This window comes from Protomyctophum bolini, assembly GCF_963924005.1.
Source record: "Protomyctophum bolini genome assembly, chromosome: 24".
In the NCBI taxonomy this organism is placed as follows: Eukaryota; Metazoa; Chordata; class Actinopteri; order Myctophiformes; family Myctophidae; genus Protomyctophum; species Protomyctophum bolini.
This window is the reverse complement of record NC_137885.1, coordinates 13,961,311-13,986,757: the sequence shown is the minus strand read 5'-3', so window position 1 is coordinate 13,986,757 and position 25,447 is coordinate 13,961,311. Positions and strand designations below refer to the sequence as shown.

The 25,447-nt window shown below is 42.1% G+C and overlaps 2 protein-coding genes across 2 annotated transcripts in view; one reads left to right on the top strand and one right to left on the bottom strand.

Moving 5' to 3' along the window:
* The window catches only part of LOC308311769 (beta-galactoside alpha-2,6-sialyltransferase 2-like), a gene marked incomplete at both ends in the record, with an annotated part of 47,808 nt that overhangs the window by 8,435 nt on the left and 13,926 nt on the right, over positions 1-25,447 (top strand). Inside the window, 2 exons of the mRNA XM_080758550.1 lie at positions 1,888-1,985; positions 8,711-8,812. Coding sequence (XP_080614676.1) covers positions 1,888-1,985; positions 8,711-8,812 — 200 coding nt within the window. The remainder of the gene's footprint in view (positions 1-1,887; positions 1,986-8,710; positions 8,813-25,447) is intronic.
* LOC308311437 (kelch domain-containing protein 3-like) lies at positions 20,190-21,509 on the bottom strand (the record flags this gene model as incomplete). The annotated part of the gene is made up of 1 exon (XM_080758124.1): positions 20,190-21,509. The coding sequence occupies one exon, from the start codon at positions 21,507-21,509 to the stop codon at positions 20,190-20,192; it is 1,320 nt and encodes a 439-aa protein (XP_080614250.1).

Below are 25,447 nucleotides of genomic sequence, written 5' to 3'. Positions count from 1 at the left end.
GCTCTAAATGCCACGGCATTAGAGCTATTGGCCAGAGCTACTCCCAGACAGTGACCAACAGTAGTAGACTGTGGTTGTACTGGTCAGCTCCCAGTGACCAACAGTACTAGACTGTGGTGGTACTGGTCAGCTCCCAGTGACCAACAGTTTTAGACTGTGGTTGTACTGGTCAGCTCCCAGTGACCAACAGTAGTAGACTGTGGTTGAACTGGTCAGCTCCCAGTGACCAACAGTACTAGACTGTGGTTGTACTGGTCAGCTCCCAGTGACCAACAGTTTTAGACTGTTGTTGTACTGGTCAGCTCCCAGTGACCAACAGTAGTAGACTGTGGTTGTACTGGTCAGCTCCCAGTGACCAACAGTAGTAGACTGTGGTTGTACTGGTCAGCTCCCAGTGACCAACAGTAGTAGACTGTGGTTGTACTGGTCAGCTCCCAGTGACCAACAGTTTTAGACTGTTGTTGTACTGGTCAGCTCCCAGTGACCAACAGTAGTAGACTGTGGTTGTACTGGTCAGCTCCCAGTGACCAACAGTAGTAGACTGTGGTTGTACTGGTCAGCTCCCAGTGACCAACAGTAGTAGACTGTGGTTGTACTGGTCAGCTCCCAGTGACCAACAGTAGTAGACTGTGGTTGTACTGGTCAGCTCCCAGTGACCAACAGTAGTAGACTGTGGTTGTACTGGTCAGCTCCCAGTGACCAACAGTAGTAGACTGTGGTTGTACTGGTCAGCTCCCAGTGACCAACAGCTTGTAGAGCTGCTATTTTCAACAAGTGTAAAATCAGTCATTACGACGCCATCAAGGCCTGCCAAAATACATTTTAGTAGACTAAATCACATTAGGCGACTAAAACTAGACTAACCCTATAACATTCCGGGTGACTAAAATACCCTAATAAAACTAAATTAAGACGTTTCTAGAGACTATGACTAAAACTGAAATTTGCTGCCAAGAACAACACCGTTTTGCACTCTTTTTTTCCCCCCTCATTGTAGATACTTGGACTCAGTCACTAGACTAGACTGTGGTTAGTGAAAATATTTCAGTAAATGAGGTTTTGCTGCCCTCCTGTGGTAATTAAGGGACATGACTTTACAGGGAGCAGCCATATCACTACATGATTTGGATTTGTATGCCTTCTCAGTGCATTTAAATGTCCACATTATGAACTGGCACATCACACCTCACCAATATAAAGTATTTTGTATGATGTTTCTAATACACACTTTTCTCCAAATCAATATAAGATAGGTGCACATAGAAGAGGTCATAGGCTACATGCACATACGTAATGCAATGTAGAATGTGTAGAATGCTTCGTCATTTTTACTGAAAGTAGTCGGTACTCGTGAGCTTGTAGATCGGCTATTTTAACCCATTTAGACCTGTCTACAAAATACTAAATCCTGACAAACCCATGTTTCTATGTCAGTCGTTCTTTACCATTTTCATATCAAGGAAGGACCCCCAAAAATATATGTATTTGGCCTCCGACTCCCATCTGAAAAAAAATATATGGAACCCCACCAGAAGATATGAGTTAAAAACATTCGCTCTGAAATAATATATCCACGGAATATCCATAGCAGATCCATAGCAGACCTACAAGGTCGTAGTGCGGCACTATGAGCTTGTAGATCTGCTATTTTTCAATAGCTTAATAACATATACTTAAAACACAAAGGGGTTATCCCGTCCGGAATGGGTTAACTAGTTTGGTGTCCCAGGGTATAGACATCACATTTCTCATTTGGGTGTTTGTTGAGTTCAAACGTATAAAGAATCACTACATTATATAGTTTTAAATAAGGTGTGCATTTATTAATACACCTGCCTACGAGACTGTAACCGTGTAATGTGTTGTTGGCTTATTGTGCCACTGCAGACTCCCATGATGCGGTGCTTCGCTTCAACGCGGCGCCCACAAAAGGCTTTGAGAAAGATGTCGGGAATAGGACCACCATTCGCATCATCAACTCACAGGTGAGTCTCCTCTCCTCTCCTCCTTAAACAACTTTCTGGGGTGCTCACAAAAGCCTGAGTAGATGTGAAAAGTGAAATATGCCTCAAAGTCTCAGAATTACAGACCCGTAAGGGTCCATTTTGAACCTCCTCAGGCACTATCTTGTCCAGTAGAACACTGAGGATATGTGGATACCATCCACTGCATGAATGAACATGTCCACAAGAGGGCAGTGCATCCACACAAATAAGTTAATCCATCACAAGGTCTGTGTGAATATAAATTCATGTTCATATTGACTGGAACAATCAATGCATGTTATAATGGCAAAGCGTATGTCACTGCCACAAACCATGGTGGATCCATACTATTGGCTAAGTGCATTTAATTGTGTTGTAGGTAGGCCTATTGTATTTTCTTTCTGAGAGGAATTCGGTGAGGGAACACACTGGCTCACTTTTACTTACGCCTATAGCCCAACTTTGTGCATAGGCCAGACATCCTAGTCCTGGCCCATTTTCTCAGAACTCTTCACATCTGCATCCAGGTCACTTCCTTCTCTTGTGGCTTCCTGAACAGGGCAGATATTTAAAATCCAATGGAAGTCCCTCAGTCAAATTTTGTCACATTGATGCAGGTTTTCCAAGAGTGCGGACAATCCATGGGCCATACTGTATATGTGATCAAATATTTTATTTCAGTTTATAATATATACCTTTTTTTTTCATCGGATATCGATGATTTATTTTTCTTTGAGAAACTAAAATGATATCCAGAATAATTCTAAATCGATAAAACTGTATTTATTTTATAGATAGAAACTTGTACCATATTTCATAATACTACTTTTTTACATGCATAAAGTAGGTAGGTAGCAAATAGCTAAACCTAATAATTCAACATTTCAAAAGTTCCTTCACAGAGAAGCTGAGATTTGACAGTTTGTAGCGCCTGTCACCAACCTGTTGAGGTGTGCCACCTGCCTTTTTCTATAAATAATGTAGGGAAAGAACTTTGTATTTTTACTCTAGTTGTGACCCATAAAAATGTATCCGTGACCACAAATCCACTGTTTGGGAGACAGTGTAATAGAGCCTGCCTGCTTGCTCATGGCATACATTGAATCGTGACCGTCTGGGTCAGGATTTGTGTCAACGTATCCTGTGTCCGTATCCGTACTACCACATAACTTTGTGTGAAAAATGAACAAAGTAGACAACAAGGCAGTTGACGTGTTTCATAACGGATGCCTAGGAAGAATACTCCGTATAGACTGGCAAGGTCACGTCGGCGCTAAAGATCTACTAGGAAGAGCTGAGAGTAGAAGCCGCTGAGTGAGGCAGTGAATGCAAAAAGCAGGTGCATACGCCTTCCTCTAGTGTGAGGCCAGTTACAATTCAAGGACATCCAGCTTCAACTGTATGATTGGATACATACTGTACTACGACAGGACCACAACAATGGACTGCAACATGGCATTGACATGGGAACCACCAGAAGGGAAACGGAAGAAAAGGAAGACCAAAGACCACCCAGAGGCGCACCGTTGAGAACGAGAGACAAGAAAGCAGGATGGAAATCGTGGTCTGAAGTGAGGATTGCGGCAGCTGACTGTGAAAAGTGGAAGCGCTCTGTGAAGGCCAGTGGTGGAAAAAGTACCGTACTTTAAGTACTAAAAGTAAAAGTACTCGTATTGCAGAATATCCCATTTCACAAGTTCAAAATGTGTACAAAATCTATTGAAAATAGCAGATCTACAAGCTCACAATGCGTCGCGTTGGGGCACATTGTGAGCTTGTAGATCTTCTATTTTCAAATGGCTGAAATGTACTGTATAGGGTTGAAGTGGTTAATGTGTGTTTTCTAATCAAAATTTAAATCTGCAAAGTAACCAGTAACTAAAGTTTTCAAATAATTGTAGTGGAGTAGAAGTACAAATTTTGCCTCTGAGATGTAGTGGAGTAGAAGTAACGGCCAGGTAATCCTGTGTCTAGGTGAGACGTGACCTATGACGCCATCTAAATGTCTCGATAGAAAAGCAGGGAGACAAAACGCAACCCCGGGAGATACAGTAGAGTGAGCGCCGGCCACATGGGAAGGGTCTTCTCCCCAACTGCCCCTGGGATAGTGTCCACGTGTCCAAGACACTTTGACTTCACACACACGCATGCGCACGCACACGCACACATGCGCACACATATACACACACCTCCGTCTATGTATAATTTTACATTTGACGTACAGTATAGTGTGAGAACTAGGGATGGAGCTTGTTAATTCTTATTGATAACGATCACCTTATCGATCAGGCTTATCGATCCGGGTTCTTATCGAGCCCACTATTACTCGTTTATAAAGCTCTTAATGGTCTGGAACCTTCTTATCTACATGATTGTCTGCCTAGATATATCCCTAACCGCCCCCCTCAGGTCCTCCACTGCTGGCCTACTCGAACTCCCCAAAATTATTATTATTATTACTATCGAGCATTTTCTATTTTGTGGAAAGACGGGAGACAATAAATTCTGTACAGAACCAGTATCTTTTACTAGGGCCTTCAAATACAGAACATTTCTAACAGGCAATTGACCTTTTTACCAATAAAATAATATTAAAGAAACTTAAATGATTAATATAACACTGCCACTTTAAAAGCGTAATTGTGTTTACCCGGTCAGCGCATTTATTTCTTGATTGCCTCTTGTCTTGATTGTTTAAACATGACCGGGCCACTATACCGCTATGCTCAATAACAAGCTTGATAAGCCCGAAGCTTATTGATAACGTGTACTCGATAAGCTTATCTGATTTTTTCCGGTTAACGGTTAGCGAGCTCCATCCCTAGTGAGAACGCAGCAGAGCAGAGTAAGCATGAACTCTATACAGCCAATAAACAACAAAGCAAACGGAGAACAATGTAGTGCCTCAAAGACACTGATACCAAGTAAACAATGAACCAACTGCATCTGTCTAAACAGGCTATATAAACACCATTAACACTCGACTCTCCATCTCTTCTGAGCTGCGCACGCACGCACGCACAGCAAGGGTTTAAGCAAGCCTTGCATTTCCTCCGCTGTCGGCCATACAGTAGGTGCATCATTATAAAGAAGTTTCTATAGATGCATGCACCCACCGACTTCTAAATCATGAAAAAAAAAGTTTTCTAAAAACCCCCTCAGTGGTTCTCACACTATTTCATGTCAAGGAGCCCCACAATTATATGTAATCGGCAAAAGTAGGCATTGTGATGTGAGTTTTGCAATGTTTGCTTTTTTCTCTGCTATTTTTGAAAAATCATAAAAATGTGGCGCAAATCTTTGAATATACTTTCAGAGCAAACGTTTTTAACTCAAATATTTGCTTCTGGGGGGTCCCTGGAACTACATATTTTCAGATGGGGGGGGGGGGGGGGAAGGTCGGCGGCCAATTGGGGGTCCTTGACATTAAAATGTTTGGGAACGACTGACAGAAACATGAGGTTTTTCAGAAAACAGTCAGGATCTAGAAGGCATTTGTAGAATCGATCTCAGGTCAAAATCTATCAAGCAAGAGCTTGTGACTAAATAACTGGAACACTCAAGTTTATTTCATCCTTTTTCCCCATTTCCTGACAAGTAACAGTCTCCACCTGCCAGTGATGGATGTTATGAAGCATTCCGAAGCCTCTGGCTTTGAAAACCTCTCCCTGAACCGTTCTGTGAAGAAGCATGAGAAATTATGGTAAAATGGGAACACGATGTTACCGGATCCACTTCACAGGCAAAAAAGCAACAACAACATTACATTCACACAACGCAGTGCATGACTGTCACTTATATAGATACTTCTGGTCAAATATCACTTGACTTGAAGTACAGATACTCAAAAGCTTTTCTTGGGTATGTTACCAGAGTTAATTGGTCTTACTGTCCACCCACTGAATGGCAACATTGTATTCCGTCGTATCCCTTTACAGACAAACATGACGCACATGATTTGCATCAGGTGTGCATTTGTGCATTCATTCATACATGGCTGATGTCATCGGTGACAGCATCATGGATACATTACGAACTCACGGGAACGCTGCATTTGTTGCATAAAATGTTGTCAAAACATGACACTCGTGTCCTGACAGGGCTTGTTGTGGGGACAACACAATGGGAATAGTTTCAGTTACTAGTACATGCACACATACTGTAGACATCAAAGGGGGCTTCAGCCACCTGCCCTTCTACCCATCTGTAAAACAACTGTCCTCTCCAGACCACAAATGCAGCATTTACTATACGGTGAAAGAAATGCCAAATGCCCCTTTTATAGATAAAGAGTACTGGGTTGTGGCCCGAAAATAGCTGATCTAGAACTGCTATTTTCACTATTTTTGTCCAAAAGTGCCCTCTTACGGGATTTCAGCCCCTGCCTCTCTAACACACTGCACGTCCCTGGGTGGGTAGGTAGTGATAAGGCAGACTTTTATGTAAACGGTGAGAAAATAATTGAAAAGTAGTCGTCTTAGCGGCTATTTATTCCAAGTAAGATGTGTAAAACACAAATTATGAGATTGCGCTTAGCTCAGCATGAGTCGTCGCAAGAACACAAAATTAATGCACTTTGCATCGGGTATATAAAGCCACATTATCAGGAAATAGGAAGGGGCAGAATTTGGGAAGAGGGTAGTAACAGTGGCTGGTTAATGCTGGTTGTGCAAGGCCTGACCTTGAGGCCAGGAGGTGCCTGGAGAGAAATACGACACACAGGCACTTCCTGACAACTTCAAGCCAGCTACAAAAGGTCTTTGACAACTGCAGTTGTCCAGAGCACAAATGTCCATCTTCACATAACATTCACATGACTGTGTGGTTTAGGCCACCTTTAGTTATTTTTCAGAAAGGAAGCCATTGAGGGTTAAAATGGGTAATGCTTCCAACTCCAGTAGAATTATGAATGTTTTGTACAAGTGTCCATGACAAAGAAAATATATGATGTGGAGACAATAAATACTATTATCATTATTATTGAAGGTGGTAACAGTCCATTTGCTCAGTACAATATTTCGGGGGCATATTTAGAATGTGTGCAGGCTTGAGTATGTTGAATCTAGTTTGCAATTAATGAGGATTTAGTTGACACAAAGAAATAAAATGGCGATGGTATTCCGTCAGCCAGCACACGATCAAGAGCTCTCTCACATGGGAATTCCGTGGTCAGACAATGGTCTGCCCCAACCTCATGTGAAATGTTTCCCCCTAATAAAGTAGTTTTTATTTGTTTTCTCATGCCCCGCCATGTAAAGCACATTTGAGTATTCATAATACACACTGAAGTGAAGACACTTTATATAGGCACTTGCTGCACAAGTTTCATTGCTTAAAGGGGAATACCACTCATTTTCAACATACATTTTTTCTATGGAGTTGTGTGCACTGGAAATAATAAAAAGTCCCCCAATTCTGTGTTGCCTAGAACTGAAAAAAAAACAGTAACATTATGAAGTACTGTACATTTTTGTGATGTCACTGAGATGTACTTCATAATGTTACTTCAGACATCCAGTTCTAGGCAACACAGAATGGGGGGGGACTTTCTTATTATATCCTCACAACAACTCTAAGGTATATTAATCACGGTAAAATGTTGAAAATGAGTGGAATCCCGTAGTCACTATTCATTGGGATACCAAGAAAAAACATTAAAAAAAAAGGTTTCTCACTGTTCTCGGGTTGAATATTGATATGCGATTAAAATGCGAGATTCATTAATTACAAAGCCTCTGATTAATTAGATTTTTTTTTTTAATCGAGTTCCAGCTCTATAGTTATTTGTTAAACTTTATGGCTCTTTAAGCTCTCTTGGCTCTTATCATAATTATCATATTATGTAGATTTTAATTATTACAAAATATACATTAACCTCTTCAGCCCTATTTCATCTTTGGATTCATCTTTTGGAATTTGAAAATGGCCAGACTACAAGCTCACAACGCAACGACGTGGTGCGACATGAGCTTGTAGATTGGCTCACAACGCGACGCGGTGTGAGCTTGTAGATTTTCTGAAACGAGACATTTTCTTCATAATGACTACTTGTACTTAAAACTTGAGTTTTATTGAAATTGATTACTTTTTCCACCACTGGGTACTGTAGATGGATGGAATATTTCTCAGATCGGTGTCCGCAGTGAAATACATGGCCTTTTTGGGAGAGGGGGTAAGAGACTCCCGTCTCTAAAGTGCAATACCTCCCGCTTTAAGAATAGCACCTATCCCGAGGCTGTTCGCCTCCTGAATGCTGACCCTCTTTTCACTCGCACTTTACAGCGTGAAGCTGCTTTGTAAAAATGATGAACTCGATGAATTGCTATTTATCTATTCAACATGAATTGTAACGTTTTGCATTCTTCTTATTTATTGGTCCCCCTCATGATCTTTGTACTTTTGTATCTTTTTCTACTGTCTGAATATGTGATGTGAATGTGTCTTTTGTACGTCTTTTTTTTAGTGCACTGAAACAAATTCCAATCAACTCTGTTGACATGGCAGTAAAGTCTTGGCTCTTTAATCTTGAATTTTGATATTTAGTCGACTAAAACTAGTCTTAACACTAAAACATTCCTGGTGACTAAAATGTGACTAAAACTAAATGAAGTTTCATTCCAAAGACTTCTATGACTAAACTAAAATATAAATTTGCTGCCCAAAAACAACACTGCCACAGAACCTCACTCGGAGCCGGACCTCGGCCTGCTCTTTGTGTCCCACAGATCGTGGCGAGGCCCAGGCACAACTTCAACGCCAGCTCCCTGTATCAGGACGTCACCCTGGTGGCCTGGGACCCGGCGCCCTACTCCGTGGACCTGCCAAAGGTACTTTATTTTATTATTCATTTGAAAAGCATTAAAACCAAATGGGTCCTGCAGGCCAGGGACTTATTTCCGTTGAAGTCATCTCACAATTTAAGGGGATTTAGGCTGATTAGGCCCACTGGCAGAGCCTGAGCAGAGCCTTTTGTGGTGGTTCCGGAGAACCGTGGGTCCGACTGACTCGATACCTGGCACTGCACTCCATGCGGCGGTGTGGAACGCGTGTGTCGAATCTGAAGTCTGTGGGGCAAACGGTTCTCGAGTTACGTGCATTACAACCGTACACACACACACACACACACGCAGTGGCGCATTTATAGTAGGATTAAAAGTACATTACAAAACACATGACCGCAATATATACTGTACAGTGCCCAGTGGCGTGCACAGACATTTAGAGGGGCAGGTTCTCAAGTGAAAAAAAGGGCACCTTGTGCAGCGTGTGGAACCGGCTGGTTGCCTTAAGTGTGAGATTTATAGATTTTGGGGCATACATAATATATTAGAAGCTTTTTATCAAGATTTGATCAATGTCACCCCATGGTCCAAATACTGTAGCCTACAGTGTTTAATCTTTTTTCAAAATGGCACATTGCTGTCCAGAGGTCAAAGGGCAGGTGCTCTAGCTGCTAGAGCTAGAGTCTAGCACCACCTAGTGTCTTATCTGTGCACGCCACTGGTTTTGGAACATACGAGATTTTTCCACCCCGACAGAGGGTTGGAGTGTCGGCTGTCAGGAGCAGTTCTTATCATCGCTGTGAAGTGTGCGAGTTCTGTCTGCTCCACTGTGCCCCGGACGTATTCAACAGTTTTAACACATTTGTGTCGTCGCCGGGCACAAAAACCATGTGTCTCCATTATTTTAACTTTGTGAATGTTCCTTCGTAAGGGAGTGCCCTGCTCGATCACAGTATGGCGTCGCTTGAAAGCATCACAAGCGACACGTTTTGAGCCTGTAGATTTGCTGTTTTCAGTAGTTTTATATTTTAGACATGAGGTTCCCACCCGACAGATTATATAATGCCTACACCGTCTCACAAATACAGTGGAAGATTGTCTTTTTTTAATTTCATTTTTATCAAAAACAAACCAAAACAAATAAATAAAAATAGAAGATCTACCGTACTTTGCTCACAGCGCGTGTTATGTGTTGAGCTTGCAGCTCTGCTATTTTATTCCCCGAATAACCACAATATACAAAATGCCGCTATAGTGGTTAATGTACATTTTGTAACTAGTAACTAAAGATGTCTAATAATTGTAGTGAAAGAAAGTGAGAAAGAGAAAAACAAAAGTACAAGAGTCTTGAAGACTGGAGATTGAATGGAAATATTGAAGTAAAAAAAAAAGTATCTAAAAATTCTACTTCAGAACACCCTTTTGGTGTTTTAAGCATTATGTTAGCCTACAGTATTTGATACATGAATGTACTTTGCACCACTGCACCAGATGGCTGCGAATTGCAACTAAAAGCGATGGAGTGACATAGAGTAGAGTGCATATACATAATCACACCTCCGTCTGTCAGGCTATTATAGTTTGTCTGCAAAGCAGCTGCACTTATTTCCACAGCTGTCTCTTCTTCTATCTTAGTCCACCTGCCAGAATGTGAGCCCGCAGGCATGTTGAGTACACCAACGTTTTATGTTAGAAATGTTGAGTATGGGTCCCCACTGTAGAAACAGCCGGATGCTAACTTGCATAATTATGTTGAGCAATTTTCATAATTGCCATATCATTAACAACCTATAGAAGGCAAAAAATTCAAAATTTCATCATGCTTTTTGTAGCATGTGATACAAAATAGGGGGTTTTCAAGATGCTGAATTCATTCCAAGCATTAGTTTTGCACAAAAAACATTCGTTTGGCTAAAACGGCCATAGCCGTCATCACAAATGTGGTCATGTCATTTGGTGGTGGCGAAGGCCGTTGGCAGAGGCCTGGCAGCCACAGATGTGTGCTGGCAGCACCAGCACACATCTGTGGCTATAATGGCTTTACGCACAAGGCTCACCTAAAAAATAGCCAATCTAAGCTCACAAATTTGCGTCGCGTCATCAGCGTGTTGTTGTGAGCTTGTAGGTCTGCATCTGCTATTTTCGGAGCTGCCAGATTCATATTTAAATCTTTAGTTGGAAGAATGCAATGGCATATCATCAGTGTTGACTGGACTGACGGATGGAACCAAATGAACCCCCGACGGCCGGCGCTATTCGCCTAGTAAACGATCAGGGTTCACTTTACTTTGCTGCTATACTGTACTGGTTGGGGGGGTCATATATATTCTTCCAGGCCCTGAGGGTGGGGGGCCCTGGTGCATAAATAACGACCAGTCCCTAAAGTGAAAGTACCTCAAAGGTGTAATTAATTAAACAAATTTGAAATACTGTGAATTTCCAGCACTTACGCCAGAAATCTGCCCACTGCGTTTCATTGCTGTCGGGCAGAATCCAGGTATCCGTTTGCGCGTCTTACTATCGTCCTATTATCCCTTCGATATGTGCATGAATAGCTGCATCATCCGAGGTCATTGTCACATCGACACAGCAAATGTGTGTGTGTGTGCGCTGCACGATGTACACAACGTGCAGACAGACCATTCTTCTCTTCTCTGTCTGTCCACGTGTACCACCCACATAACACTTATGTCTTATGAACTTCCCCTTGTTTATTCAAAGAATGCTGCCGCATAAACCCAATGACTCCTGACTACTACTTGTACTGTATACATGCATACATTAGAGGGGGTTGTGTGTGGATAGATATAATCAAGAAAGTTTAATTTGTCATGCACAAGTAGACACATTTTTTAAACCCATTTAGGTACCTGTATCCAGGCCTGACGTCGAAATAAAAAAAACGTTCTGAAAGAATATATATTCAAAGATTTGTGCCGCATTTTTACAAATTTTCAAAAATAGCTAAAGTATAACATAATGCTGTATAATGTTAAAACACCAAAAGGGGTTCCCATCCAGAATGGGTTATTTAATAAGCACGACCCGTTGTGAGCTTGTAGATCAGCTATTTTCAAAGCGCAAGATCACAACCAAACAACATTACTGTATTTTAGTTCTAACTGGATCTCTTCTACCTTTGTCCCTCCCTAATATTTATTTTATTTGTTAACAACATTGTCAATATATTGTCTTAGTCTCAGTTATCCAAGGTTAGTTTAAATGTAGTTTTCGTTTCGAAAAATTTTGGTTCGACGAAATCAACATTGCAGTTCAGTGAGAGCGTGTCTTTGAGCAGATACATTAGCTTATCGATATGCGGTGGTGGTGATATGCGGAGGTGATGTGAATATACACTGTATATGTTTGAACTTTAACTGTGCACACCATATGCACGGAGAAAGGCTGTTTCCGTATCCAGTCTAAACTCCATCTACAAAGTGAACTGAGCCCATAGAGTTGAGTGGAAAAAACGTTAACGGTTTTACTGCTTGTGACGGAACACTCCGCCATAAGGGACTGTATTTACCTTCCGCTCCTGGCGGTTTGATCCGTCAGATAAGCTTTATTATTGACGCTGCGTAAATTACGCACAGAACTGTCCAACAGCGAGGATGTTGGGAATGGGAAGTGCCAAGTGAAAGTAACGGAGGGGTGTCATTGACCAAAGTTCTACTTTAATTCAGAAAAGCTGTAGTAAAAAAATAATATATAGGCCTATAATAACATGGCCTATTGTATTGTATATTGTAAATTGGATAGGACTCAAAGTAAAATTAGAAAGACATCACCCTCCCCTATTTTCTTCCAGGCCCCCTTTTCCTAAATTTTGTCTGGTCCCTAAAGTGTATTCTAATATTGAGATTGATTGATTGATTGATTGAAATCTTTATTAACAGTTTGCAGAATTACAGTACATTTCAAGCACAAACTCAATACAGAGAGGGAGCCAATGCACGGCAGCTAAAACAGGAGTTGTGTGTTGGAGCTTCTTTGTGCCAGTATAAGGAGGCGAGCACTGCAGACACATTATGCACCAGTTGCAGGCACAGTGAATACAAGGTATAATGTCGTACATCTGCCTATTTTTGAACATTTTTGAAAACTCTTGAAAGGGTGATTTTTAGAAAGCATTTGTAGAATCGGCCTCCGACGAAAATCACAACCAATAGAGCACCGAAGTCTGACGTCACTTTCAGTAGAGGGCGTCAGTCCCCAGGTTCATGTATTTTTTTAGTTGCATTGAAATCGCCATAGGAGGATTTTTAGATTGCTTCATATAAGAACTGTGTTTGAAAAATAAACATGTCATCCCGGCCACGTCACTCGTATGGATATGAAGAATCAACTGACTGAGAGAAAATGCTAATGTTACTGCTGCTGAATTAGTTACATTTTTGCTAGAAGCAGACTGTATCATATATGAGTGACTGACTGTTGCAAACGATACAGAGACACCTCCCTGACAATAACGCCGAGACAGCTTGTTTATTTTTGGACCACAACGCTTATAGTAGATATTAAGATCACCCCATGTTATTCTCCATAGAGAAATTACTTCCGCGAACCAGGGGAATCGAAGGGATGAGCGAGTTACGTCAGGACTTCGGTGCTCTATACAGTACCTTTTTAATAAAAAAAATCGATAACAATAATCACCAGAGTACACGTTCTTCTCACCACTGTCTGTGCCTTTCTTATAGCTATTTTTCTTTGCTATTTTACCCCAGCCATAGATAATCCCCTTGGCATAGATAATCCCCTTGGTCCTTGGCGACTTCCTCCAGCGCTACTAGGCTTTGTCATGCTTTGTGTGCGTAGAATGACTCACGGTCTGATATATAGTGTACTGATGTATTTCAGGGGAATGGCCGCTTAATCCTCTCCGTCGCTGCTCTGTAGTATTTCATTGCTGTTCGGGTGGACACCTTATAATGTCCAAAAGCCTTCCTTTTTTATTATTATTAAACACTTTGAACAATGAATATTGAATACTTTATTTGATAGAAAAGTAAAACGGCACAGCTGGGTACAGTCAAACAATTACTCTTCACTATTTCTGTGTGACAGAATCAGAATCGGTTATATTGTCACATCACAGATTTACAAAGTAAATGGGTGGCTGAAATTCGTTTTGTTTTGTGCATGGTTCCCATCGTATGTTTTTCTTCTTTTTTGAGAGAGAAAAGAAGGGGAAGAAGACAGAGGGGGACAAAGGGGAATGGAAATCAAGGCAAAATAAACTACATATTTACTATCGGTACAAATAAACCTGAGATATGGTGTATGAGCATAGCAGCAGGTGTGCTGATTACTGTTCACTATATACTGTTATGGATGTTAGTTAAAGGTAGAGTCAGTGATTTCACTTAATTCAAATATCACTTATTTTTTTGTTTTGTTGTGATAATCCTCTCTACTATAGAGTGTGCTGACCATATAAGGAGTTCCTCCCTGTCCCCAGTTAACCCCTGGGGGTCAAAAAACCTTAGGTCTCGTTTTTGTTCTCTTATCCTGATTGGATGAAAGCTTGTGTCCCAAGGCAAAAGCGAAACCTAAGGGTTTTTGACTGAAATCACTGACACCCCCTTTAACCCATTTTGGACTGAGGTCGATAAAAAAGGGCTTCTAAATCAAAACATTTTTCTGAAAAACTATGTCAGTGGTACTCAACCTTTTTCATGCCAAGGACCCCCAGAATTATCTCTATTGGGCCACGGACCCCCATCTCAAAATATGTAGTTCCAGGGACCCCCCAGAAGCAAATATTTTAGTTAAAAATGTTCGCTTTGAAATATATATTCAATGATTTGTGCCACATTTTAATGATTTTTCAAAAATAGCAGTTCGTTGTACATGGGATTAACATGCAAAATGTCATCAACCGCATAATCGGTTGAAAAGTGGAGATACTTGGGTTTGTGCCAGACAGGGACGATTTGATATAAATCATTTGTTTTACATTATGAAAATAGATCTACAAACTCGCAATGAGTCGCATCGCAATGCATTGTCACGCTTCTCCTCGGGCTCATTCATAATGTATTTTTGTACGCTTGGGTAGGCCTACTGCAGGGGACACCAGATCTATTTGTCTTGATCTTGAAGCTAAGTTTGGGAAGGCCAGCTTTTACTGTGGCTTTCTTTTTTAGCCTTCTTGTGTGTTTACATCACTGAATCCATGGGAAAAGCTTAACCCAGTCAAACGGCTGCAGGCTTTAGTTCCGACATACTATTGGTCCGAGTGTCATATTAGAGTTTAGACCGACAACCTACTATATAAAGTTAGTTTTGGTCCGGGAACCTCTTTTGGTATTTTAAGCGTTATGTTATGCTTTAGCTATTTTTGAAAATTTGTGCTGCGCTACAAGCTTGTAGATCTGCTATTTTTTTTTAATCGTGAAAATGTGGCGCATATCTTTGAATATATTCTTATAAATTAGTCATATCTTTGCTTCTGGCGGGTCCCTGGAACAACATATTTTCAGATGGGGGTCGGCGGACTATTACATATAATTTTTGGGTCCTTGACATGAAAATATTGAGAACCACGTAGCACGTACTGACATAGAAACATGAGGTTTTTCAGAAAACTGTCAGGATTTAGAAGGCATTTGTAGAATCGTCCTCAGGTCTAAATGGGTTAAACACCACATTTCCAGAAGGCTTGAACAATACAAATAATAATTAAAATGGAAAACGGGGGAAGAAACCACATCGACCTTTAAAAAGCCATTGAATCTCAAACGAATTACAGGAGATATAGATACTCCAGGGCAATAGCATAAACGCAAAGAACCATTTAGATTCAAAATAGTGAAAATCAGACCAACCCTGCTGATGGTCTGATATTGACACTAATGGGTTTTACACCAGTGGGTGTGGGTAAACAATGCTTAACCCCCTCAAAGGTAATCACACATTAACCCATTTTGGCTAAAATCCTGTTTTAAACAGTTTTCTGAAAACAGTTAAGCAGCACATCTGACAAGAATATCTTTGCACATAGTCACCCATTATTTTCTTTTTTTAAAACATCACAAATCATCACAGAAACACAAACATCAACAAACAACGTACACCCCCCCAACGACACAAGGACAAACAGGACAAAAGTAAATGAAAAATAAATAAAAGTAAAAACACAGGTCACAGGTCACATCATGGGTCACAGTCAGAGGCACTGTCTGTTAATTCTGAAATCCACAGTCCGCTATATTTGGGTCACACCGAGCAGTCTAATCCAGGGAGGTACGAATATTGAAGTATTCTATAAAGGGTCTCCATGCCTTAGTGAAGCCTTCGACGGTTCCTCTGAGAGAGAATTTTATATTTTCTAAGCTTAGGAAGTACATCACATCGTTGAGCCAGATTGAGTGAGAGGGTGGGTTTGGCGACTTCCAAGATAGTAGGCTAATATTCTTCTTCTAGCTAACAGTGTTGTAAAAGCAATAATCTCTAATTTCTGATTCGTGTACTGTAAGGGGTTCGAGTCTGCCTCAGGATACATTTCAGCCACCCTATGTACTACTTTCAGTTGAATTAGGCTGAGGCGTGCACATGAGGTGGTTGAGTTGACTCTGTATAGTGCGTCTGCCCACAACTCATCTATCAATACAGTACTTTTCTCTTTCCCATTTGTTTTTTAACCCTTCTGTATTGGTATTAGTAAGAGATGAGATAAATGTGTAAGAGTCTGAAACAAACCCATTTTCAGTTGGTAGCATTAGGAGCAGTTTTTCCCATTTCTGGTCATTTGGGGCGATGTGGGAATGAGCTGAATACCTGTCTTACAAACTGACATTTAAGTAATTCTAGTAAGACTAAAAACATAATTGCCCAAACTCTTCTTCAACAAAGATGGAGAAAGCAAACATTATTTGTTCTGTACTTTATACATACAAAACACTGAAGTCCTGAAACCAGAAACCTCACCGCAAGCACGGAAGCAGAGCACGGAAGCGGCGCATGTTCGACCGTTTGTTCCCGCATGTCGGATCTTTGGTGTATCGGATCTGTACGTGTGCCTCCCCATTAAATCCAATAATGCATCTGTGTCACTTTAGTTTTTATAGACTTTGGTGGTCATTCAAAGATAGACACAGAACTACAGGCTTATAGAGCGGCACAATGTGCCAAATGCATTTCATTTTGGGGGTCCTGTGAAATTGCTTGAGCACCACTAAGTAAGTCATGATCATATAGCGCAATTTAATTTGTAAATCAATCTGTATACCGCCACTACGACTCATATACTGCTACTAAACGGTACAGACACATGATGTCTCTTTGCTTAGCGTATACAATCCGTACATTAATCATTAATGCACTTTGTAACTTCCCAAATTTGCCGTGATGGATTTGTGGGAAGCTGTCAATTACCCGATTAAATGTTTTTCTTTAGTTCCCCTTAACCCATTTTGACCTGCACGGTTCTACAAATGTCTTCTAAATCCTGACAGTTTCTGAAAAACCCTACGTTTCTATCTCAGTCGAACTAGAACATTTTCATGTCAAGGACCCCCAAGATTATATGTAATTGGCCACCAACCCCCATCTGAAAATATGTTGTTCCAGGGACCCCACCAGAGGCAAAGATTTGAGTTAAAAACGTTGGCTCTGAAAGAATATAAACATATTCAAAGATTTGCGCCCACATTTTCACGATAAAAAAAAATGCTATGAGCTTAAAACACCAAAAGGGGTTCCCGCTCATAAATGGGACCAAATTAATAGAACAAACGCAAATAAAAAGTATGTCATGTACATCACAGGTCCTCTCAACTTTTGGGTGACTGGCTCCCCGGCTACAATCAATCGTATCTCTGTCTTAAAATGAGTTGTCGCTCCAGTGTTGACAAAGTAAAGATAATAGCAACCGTGGGACATGGGGGATTTGCTAATAATGAATGGCTTCATAGTTTTATCTTGCTCTCGGTGTGCGTCACTCATAGGCGGCGGGTGTGTAAGGCTAGGGAAGGCCAAAGATTATGCTGGTTATTTTTTTAAATATATAATATATGTGCGCAGCATTATATAGAAGGCTTTTGTGTGTGTGTGTGTGTGTGTGTGTGTGTGTGTGTGTGTGACTGTGTGTGCTGTCGCTGCTCCCTGGTGATCGCTGATCGGGTAGGTAGGCTATACAGCAACGGGCTTAATCAGCATATGATTGGCTACTATTGGTATGTCTGTAGTGTAAACCTCGTCCTTCCAGTCGCTTTGAAGCAAACAGTAGCGCGCGCTGGTTTGTTTTGGGAAACAGCAAAACGTATTTTTCAAGGCAAAGATAAAGTAATTCAGAAGAAGAAGCTGTGACTCCTGTGAGTCTGTCAGAACTCAGCACCACCACCAGTGCCCGCACGGTTCACAGTTCACACCACTGCAGCAACACTGACACGTTCAGCCGAGTGGCTGCTGTCTCTGTGCCGTCTGTGAAGAGCCGGGACTCCCAGCAGGGGCAGGCAACACCGCCGGGTAATCTACACAGACTAGTGAGACTACACACTGACTCGAGAAAAGACCCATATCGTCCAAAATAGGCTGATCAGTCGTTGTCTGTGTATAGGCTAAATACTACTTTAAGAATGTACTCGATGAACCTTTGTGGCACGGCTCCCCCCACCCACCTCACAAACGCACTTATTTAATTCCTCGTCAAAGTTTCAACCAATTGCCCTGAAGACCTTTTGAGATGATGGTTTAATTAGGTTGATGAACACGGATAATGAAAGCGGCCGCCTGTCTGCCACTCGCCAATCTTGTAAAACCATTGCAATGCACAAAATATTATTTTAGTTTTGGGTCTGAGAGTCTCATTAAATGGTGGTCTGTGGCTCGAATCCATAATAAACTAGAACTGCACTCTGTCGAGTGCCTACTTGCTTGTTGCACACAAGTAGTGCGCAAGTACTGTCTACCGCTATTGAAGGAAATGCCTCTATGTATATGTGTACTGTACATGTAATTTGTAAGTTGATTAGCAGTATACTGTGGGTTACTTTGCGTATGCCCCGTTTGATGCACATGTATATAGCAGCATATGACGTCAGGGTATAACTGGTATAACTAGCTCTCAATGATGTGGATTAAAGGACCCAATTCCAGGGTGTAATTGGTTTTCGATGGTGACGTAATGACAATATATTTTAGTGTCGGAGGATTAAAACCTCTTAAGCCCCAATCCCCCGCTGGCGGGGGCAGCGGCTGGCCACCTCATCAACAGCTAAATGGGGCTGGTCAAGGTCTCAGGTTCCAACTCTGATATTTTAGATTTTCCCTCCTGGACCCCCCTGGGGTTTAAGAGGTTTAAAGGTTATGCCCCTATGTATACATGTATGTAATCTGACACCACTGCCGTATCAAGCACAAGTAGTCATTACGTCATACGCTGGCACGGCGCATACGCATCAAACGGCGACAGACGAAAACTATTACTTGCGCGCTTTGCACAAGTAATAATGGTCCTTAATATTAAAAGGGTTGAGCGTGAAGGAACACACTATGGAAAACAGTGACTTGTGATGGTTCACAGAATTTATGCGAACGAGGACATTATAGTTAACTTAAACTAAACTTAAAATTAAAATGAGGTGGAAAAAAAAGTTCACTGGAAAGAAAATGTGACTGGATGGAATAAAAAACCCAATAAATAAAATGTATTTAGTTTTAGTCAAGACAATTTGGTCAATGTATCAACATAAGCATGGGCAGACATTGTTCCGTCAGGTGGAAATCTCATGTGCCCAAAACTGTTACTTTCCAAGCTGCATTTTGCTACTTTTGTGTGACACTTTAGTTTGACGAAGTAGGGTATTCATTTACAAAATAAAGTTAAAAGATGGAGATAAGAGGCAGACTAGTGTTCCAAATGCCTTGACGAATACTACTAATGTAATAAAAACATAAAATAAAACTAACACTGAAACTAATAACTAAAACCCTGTTCAAACAATAAAAACTGAACTGAAAACTACAGATTGTTAAACATTAAAAAAAACGAAACTTCCCACTCTGGGATCTAACTGAAACTGATTCGAATTGAAGAAAAATGAAAACAAAATGTATTAAAAAACAAAGGAAGCAAAATGCTAAACTATAACAACTAAGCACCTGTTTCTCATTGACAGTCATGTTGTTGAACGTCGATTCGACACTATTTACTTTTGTAACTATTGTCTTTGTGAAATTCATTCGCGAACACATTTTCACCTGGCTTTTGTTGTCGCCTTTGTTAATCAATCTTTTGTCAATGACGAAATGCCCGGGGCACAATCTATATTAGTAAAATGTAAGCATGTAAACATTCATGGGGTTGTGTAAATGATGAGAATTTAACTCACTTTAAATAGAATAAAATAGAATAAAAACCATTAAAAAAAGCCGGTTGTGGAGTAGTTCTCCTCTTCTCCAGTAATGATGCTGACTAGTTCCCAGTGGAATCACTTGTTCCGGTGCCCTGCTGTCTTTCCCATCTGAACGAAGGGAACCGTTTTAAGGGCAGTGATCTCCTCGTCTTCCCCTTTCTGCTGTCCCATTGCCTGGAACTTGTTCTCTGCCTTTTTGTTTTAGTGGGCCCGCTGGAAGCCAGCACACTCATGTTAGTTTTTCTGTTGCTGTCAGTAGCCATGGCCGCCAGTTCCCACCTGATGTCGTGCGGGAGTTCCGACTGCTCCAGACCGTACTGAATAACCGCCAGCTTGCATAACGTCTTCAAACTAGGAGTTAGGTCTAAGATGTACAGGTCGCACACCTCGGAGTCATCCTCATCTTCGAGGTCTCTATCGTGTACCGGAATGGGCGTGCAGCTGTGTCCCCCGAACAGGACGACGCGATCTCCCACCATACAACAGCACATCTTAGACATCCACGAACACGGGCCTTTCCCCTTGCACTCCACCTTCGTCCAGGAGAAATTCTCCGGGTTGAATTTCCACAGATCGTTGACGCTTTCGCCCAGACGGAAGTTGTCGCCGCCGAATATGTACAGCTCTCCGTTGTAGGCGAAGGCCGAATGATCGGCGCGTCCTTCCGGAAGAAGCTGTGCCGACGGCGTGCTCAGCCAGCGGTTTGTCTCGGTGTCAAACACTCTGACGATGTTGTACTGTGCCTTGTCCTGGTCCCCTCTGCCCCCAAACACAAACATACTTTTACCAATGATGGTGGCGGAGTGACATGTCGTGGCGGGTGCCTGCGTGTCTCTCGTGTTAACGAAAGTCCAGGCCATCGTGGCGGTGTCCAGCTTATGAATGTCATTAGTGTATCTGGTCAGCAGGTTGAACCCTCCAAAGATATACATGACCTTTCCCAGGACACATGCCGAGTGGTGGTACCGTGACTCTGGAACGGCGCCCGAAACGCGCGGCCTGAACCACGCGTGGGTGCCGACGTCGAACGTGTGGAGCACGTTGCTGTGCTCCCTGTACGTGCTCCCGCCCCAGATGTAGATGACGCCCCCTATCAGCACGGCCGTGTGGCTGTGGCGCATGTAGGAGACCTCGAGGGGAAGCTCGCCACTCCCGGCCGCCGTCGCTGGCGGCAGTTTGATCCAGCGCAAGGACACTGTGTTGAAGACGTGCACGTCGATGGGGTCCATGTAGCAGATGTACATGCACATGTAGCTCCGTCTGTCGGACACGGCGGGGATCAGACAGAACCCGCCGAAGGAATACACCTTGTGCCCCACGGCCACAGCAGCATGATAGACCTTCTTTAGGCCCTTCAAGTGCACGGGCCAGCAGAACATGTCGCACACACAACCAGAAAGACGTGTGTGTGGGTCAGAGCAGAGTTGTTCTAACGTTTGCCCTGTCAAAGAATGGGGCGGCTGAGGACTGTCGGGCACGCTAACGCTTATATTGGTACAGTGCGACACAAGTGTCACGTAAAGCTTGACCAATCCACAAAGCCCCGTGGGCTAACTTGGGTTGGCCAATCAGTCGGATGCTTTATGCTGCCTTATAACTGACTCCCTACTGCCTTATGCAACCCTTATAACTGACTCCCTACTGCTGCCTTATAACTGACTCCCTACTGCCTTATGCTGCCTTATAACTGACTCTTTACTGCTGCCTTATAACTGACTCCCTACTGCCTCATGCTGCCTTATAACTGACTCCCTATGCTGCCTTATAACTGACTCCCTACTGCCTTATGCTGCCTTATAACTGACTCTTTACTGCTGCCTTATAACTGACTCCCTATGCTGCCTTATAACTGACTCCCTACTGCCTTATGCTGCCTTATAACTGACTCCCTACTGCCTTATGCTGCCTTATAACTGACTCCCTACTGCCTTATGCTGCCTTATAACTCACTCCCTACTGCCTCATGCTGCCTTATAACTGACTCCCTACTGCTTTATGCTATAGAGCTCTTCACTGGGGCCCCCGATTCCGAAAATACCTGAGTGGACCCGAGACCTGCCGGGTCGGAGCAGTGTTTTATCATAATCACTCGGGCAGGGACGGAATCACCCTTAATACTATGACTTTACTGCCTCATGCACCCTTAATACTGCCTTATACTCCCTTATTACTGACTCTAATTCCTCATGCTGCCTTATTACCAGTGTAATAGGAAGGAAGACTGGTTCTCAATCACACGCAATTCACGTGCACAGTTGACGTGCAGATTGCAAATAAAAGCAATGCAGTTTTAGTCCACCCATATGGTAGTGAAAGTATGTTTTATTTTAAGTAATCTTCCGTACAATGCCCAGGTCTGCACTAGGTTGTTGAGGGGCGCGCGGCAGTGTGCCTATACTGCATGTACAGTAGTTGCTCCTGTAATGACTGACCGCCCCCCTCCTGTACTGCGTGATGATCAATACCATGCAATCTAAGCCGCTGAGATTCCACGGCACACGTCTAATATTCTGTCACGGACACCGCAGAGATGAATCCACATTGATCAATACACAAATCACTTTTTCTTTTGCTTTAATGTTTGCAAAGCTTGGCAGACACATCTGCAATGTCGCTGTCCGGTGTATTCTAGAAACCTTGTATGTCCATCTTTTTTATTTTGGAGTCAATGGAAATGGAAAAATCACACCCGTGTGAAGTGAGTGGTGCAACTCTGTGTGGGGGTCCCGGGGGGGTCCCCGGCAGTTCCAGACCCCCAGGAATGCGCCCAGGGGGCCGGGACGAATCCGGCGAGCCGCCCCACGTCCGAAACGGTTGAGAAATGACAGAGTTGCAGTGTGGGTGCTTGCACATATGCACACATGGCATCAACGCATGGTGTTGTGTGCAGGCACACTACACTTTGTCCTTCTTTTTTATCATTCATTTTTTAAGAGCCTGCCCAGGGACTACAGATGAAATTTAGCTTCGGCTAACTCTGGCCCATTTACATTGATGTGAAAACTGACATGTTGATTAATGAGCTTTTTCCCTGTCAAATAAATAAATAAAACACCTGAGGCAGCACAAGTCAAGGTACCGATAGGTTACAGAGTGAGAAATACTGAGATATTATAATATATAATAGAATAGAATACTGATGTCCCAGAAAGAATAAACATCACAAAGCCTGGGTTTACTTGTAAGCAACGCAAGTGAACGCAAGACTAATGATGTCTCATTAGAACGGAATGCTCTGCTGCTATGTGCGGGGGCACATGTGCATGGGGGCAACATGGTACAGTATGGATCAAAGAAAAGCACAAAATGAGTACCGTACATAGTAATTTCCCATTGCAAACGCTACACCATTTACATTATCCTACCGGATGGCACTTAAGCCCTTGATTCACAATGATCTTCCATACAAATCGCATCAAATGCCAAGTTGAGGTCGTCCATTATTGTTCCAAAAATAGGCCAGCGGTGTGAACCCCCACTCTGAGCCGCCATGGCGTCGAGGAGGAGGATGGTGTAGGAAGAGGCCAATTACAGTTTCTTCCCATTAGCTGGGAATTCTACAAGGGACAACACTGTGTGACTGACTTTTTCTTTTGCACTTCCTCATGGACCTAGCTGTGGATTATACCAGAAGGGTTCCCAGCGTAATTACTTTATCCATTCAGGGCAGGAACTCCTTTTGGTGTTTTAAGCATTATGTTATACTTTAGCTGTTGAAAAATAACAGATCTACAAGCTCGTAGCATGGCACTCTACAAGCTTGTATATAGAATATATATTCTTTCAGAGCGAGTCTTTGCTTCTTGGGGGTCCCTGGAACATCATACAGTATTTTCAGATTGGGGTCGTGGCCAAATTACATACGTTTGGGGTTACTTCACATGAAATAGTTTGAGCACCACTGATAAACATAGGGTTTTCAGAAAAGTCATGAATTAGAAGACATTATTTGAATTTTGACCTTGGGTCTTAATGGATATAGCATCACAATCATGTTAACCACTCTATTACCATGTTTATACTTGGCTATTCAAAAGTAGCATTGTAACAGAGCGGACCTGTGACACATGTGGACACAGCCATTGGCACAATTGTACAGTTGTATTTTACCGAGCTGACCACTCAGATAACTAGTTCCACCTGGGGACAGAAATATTTAGTGGTAGTCAGGATTGGCAGTTTGGGGCGCCTGATGGAGGGGAAAGGAACTGGTTGGAATAACGTGTTCCTTCCACGCGCTACGTCCAACCAGGGACACTCCCCCCTTTCAGGTGTAAAGGAGCGACTTGGACACTTATGCATGAAGGAAGCATGAGTTCAAGTCCGTTGCTCTCCCCAGGTTGGGGAGAGCAGAATATGGGTGTAAACATCTTAGTGAATTGGGCCCAGGAATGAGTGCAATTGATTATATGCACACGGCTGCCATCTTGCCAGCAAGGTGCTAACATAGGTGCATCTTTGCATAGACAGCCCATTCATCCAAAAAGAACAGTCCTATCTAATTGTATTAAATAACGTCAAACTCACCAACATTGCAGCTGTACGGAAAGCTTGAATTATCCTCTTTCTATCTGCAATGTGTTTGTTTAATGCAAATGTTCATTTTTCAGGAAATGAAAAATATACATTTTCAGCAAATTAAGAAAACCTTATATTTTGAAAACAAAGCAATACTGCCTCATCAAAGTGGGTGTTGTGACTTTATATATTGTCAATTACTTGAGACGGGGAGAGGTGGTGGAGTTAGTTGCTTTAGCAGACAGTTTGAGGGTCCAATGGAGTTTAAGAGGTTTTGTCCAAAGCGTTTTTTACTACTTTCCATTGGTTCAATATTTTCGAAACAACACACAGACAGGTTGCACTGATTTATGCAAAAAAATCAAAAACCTCAAAATTGAGAATTTTATGCAGCAAAATTGTGTGCAGCAACATACAATTTTCTAATTATCTCTCTGGTGGTGGAATTGTCTCTTTCATGCTACGCTGTAGCATGATCGAGGGCGTTAATTTGCAGGGGAAAAAAAAACACGCACAAAAAGTTATAATACGAAGTGCACAATTTGCACTTTCAAGAAAAGGTGGAAGGAATGGAGAATGACAAGAAAAGGGAACACAGGTCAGATATGTCAATTTTGTGCAGCATAGAATGAGAACACAATGGTTCCTTGATTAATAAGTGGGTGGAATGAGGTGGTTAAAAATAGCAGCGGATATATGACCAGATAAGGTGTATGATTTAAATGTAAACCAGGCATGTGATTAAAAGACCATTTCTTTTTACTTATGTCAGACCTAATCTCCTAACGTTACCCTGTCC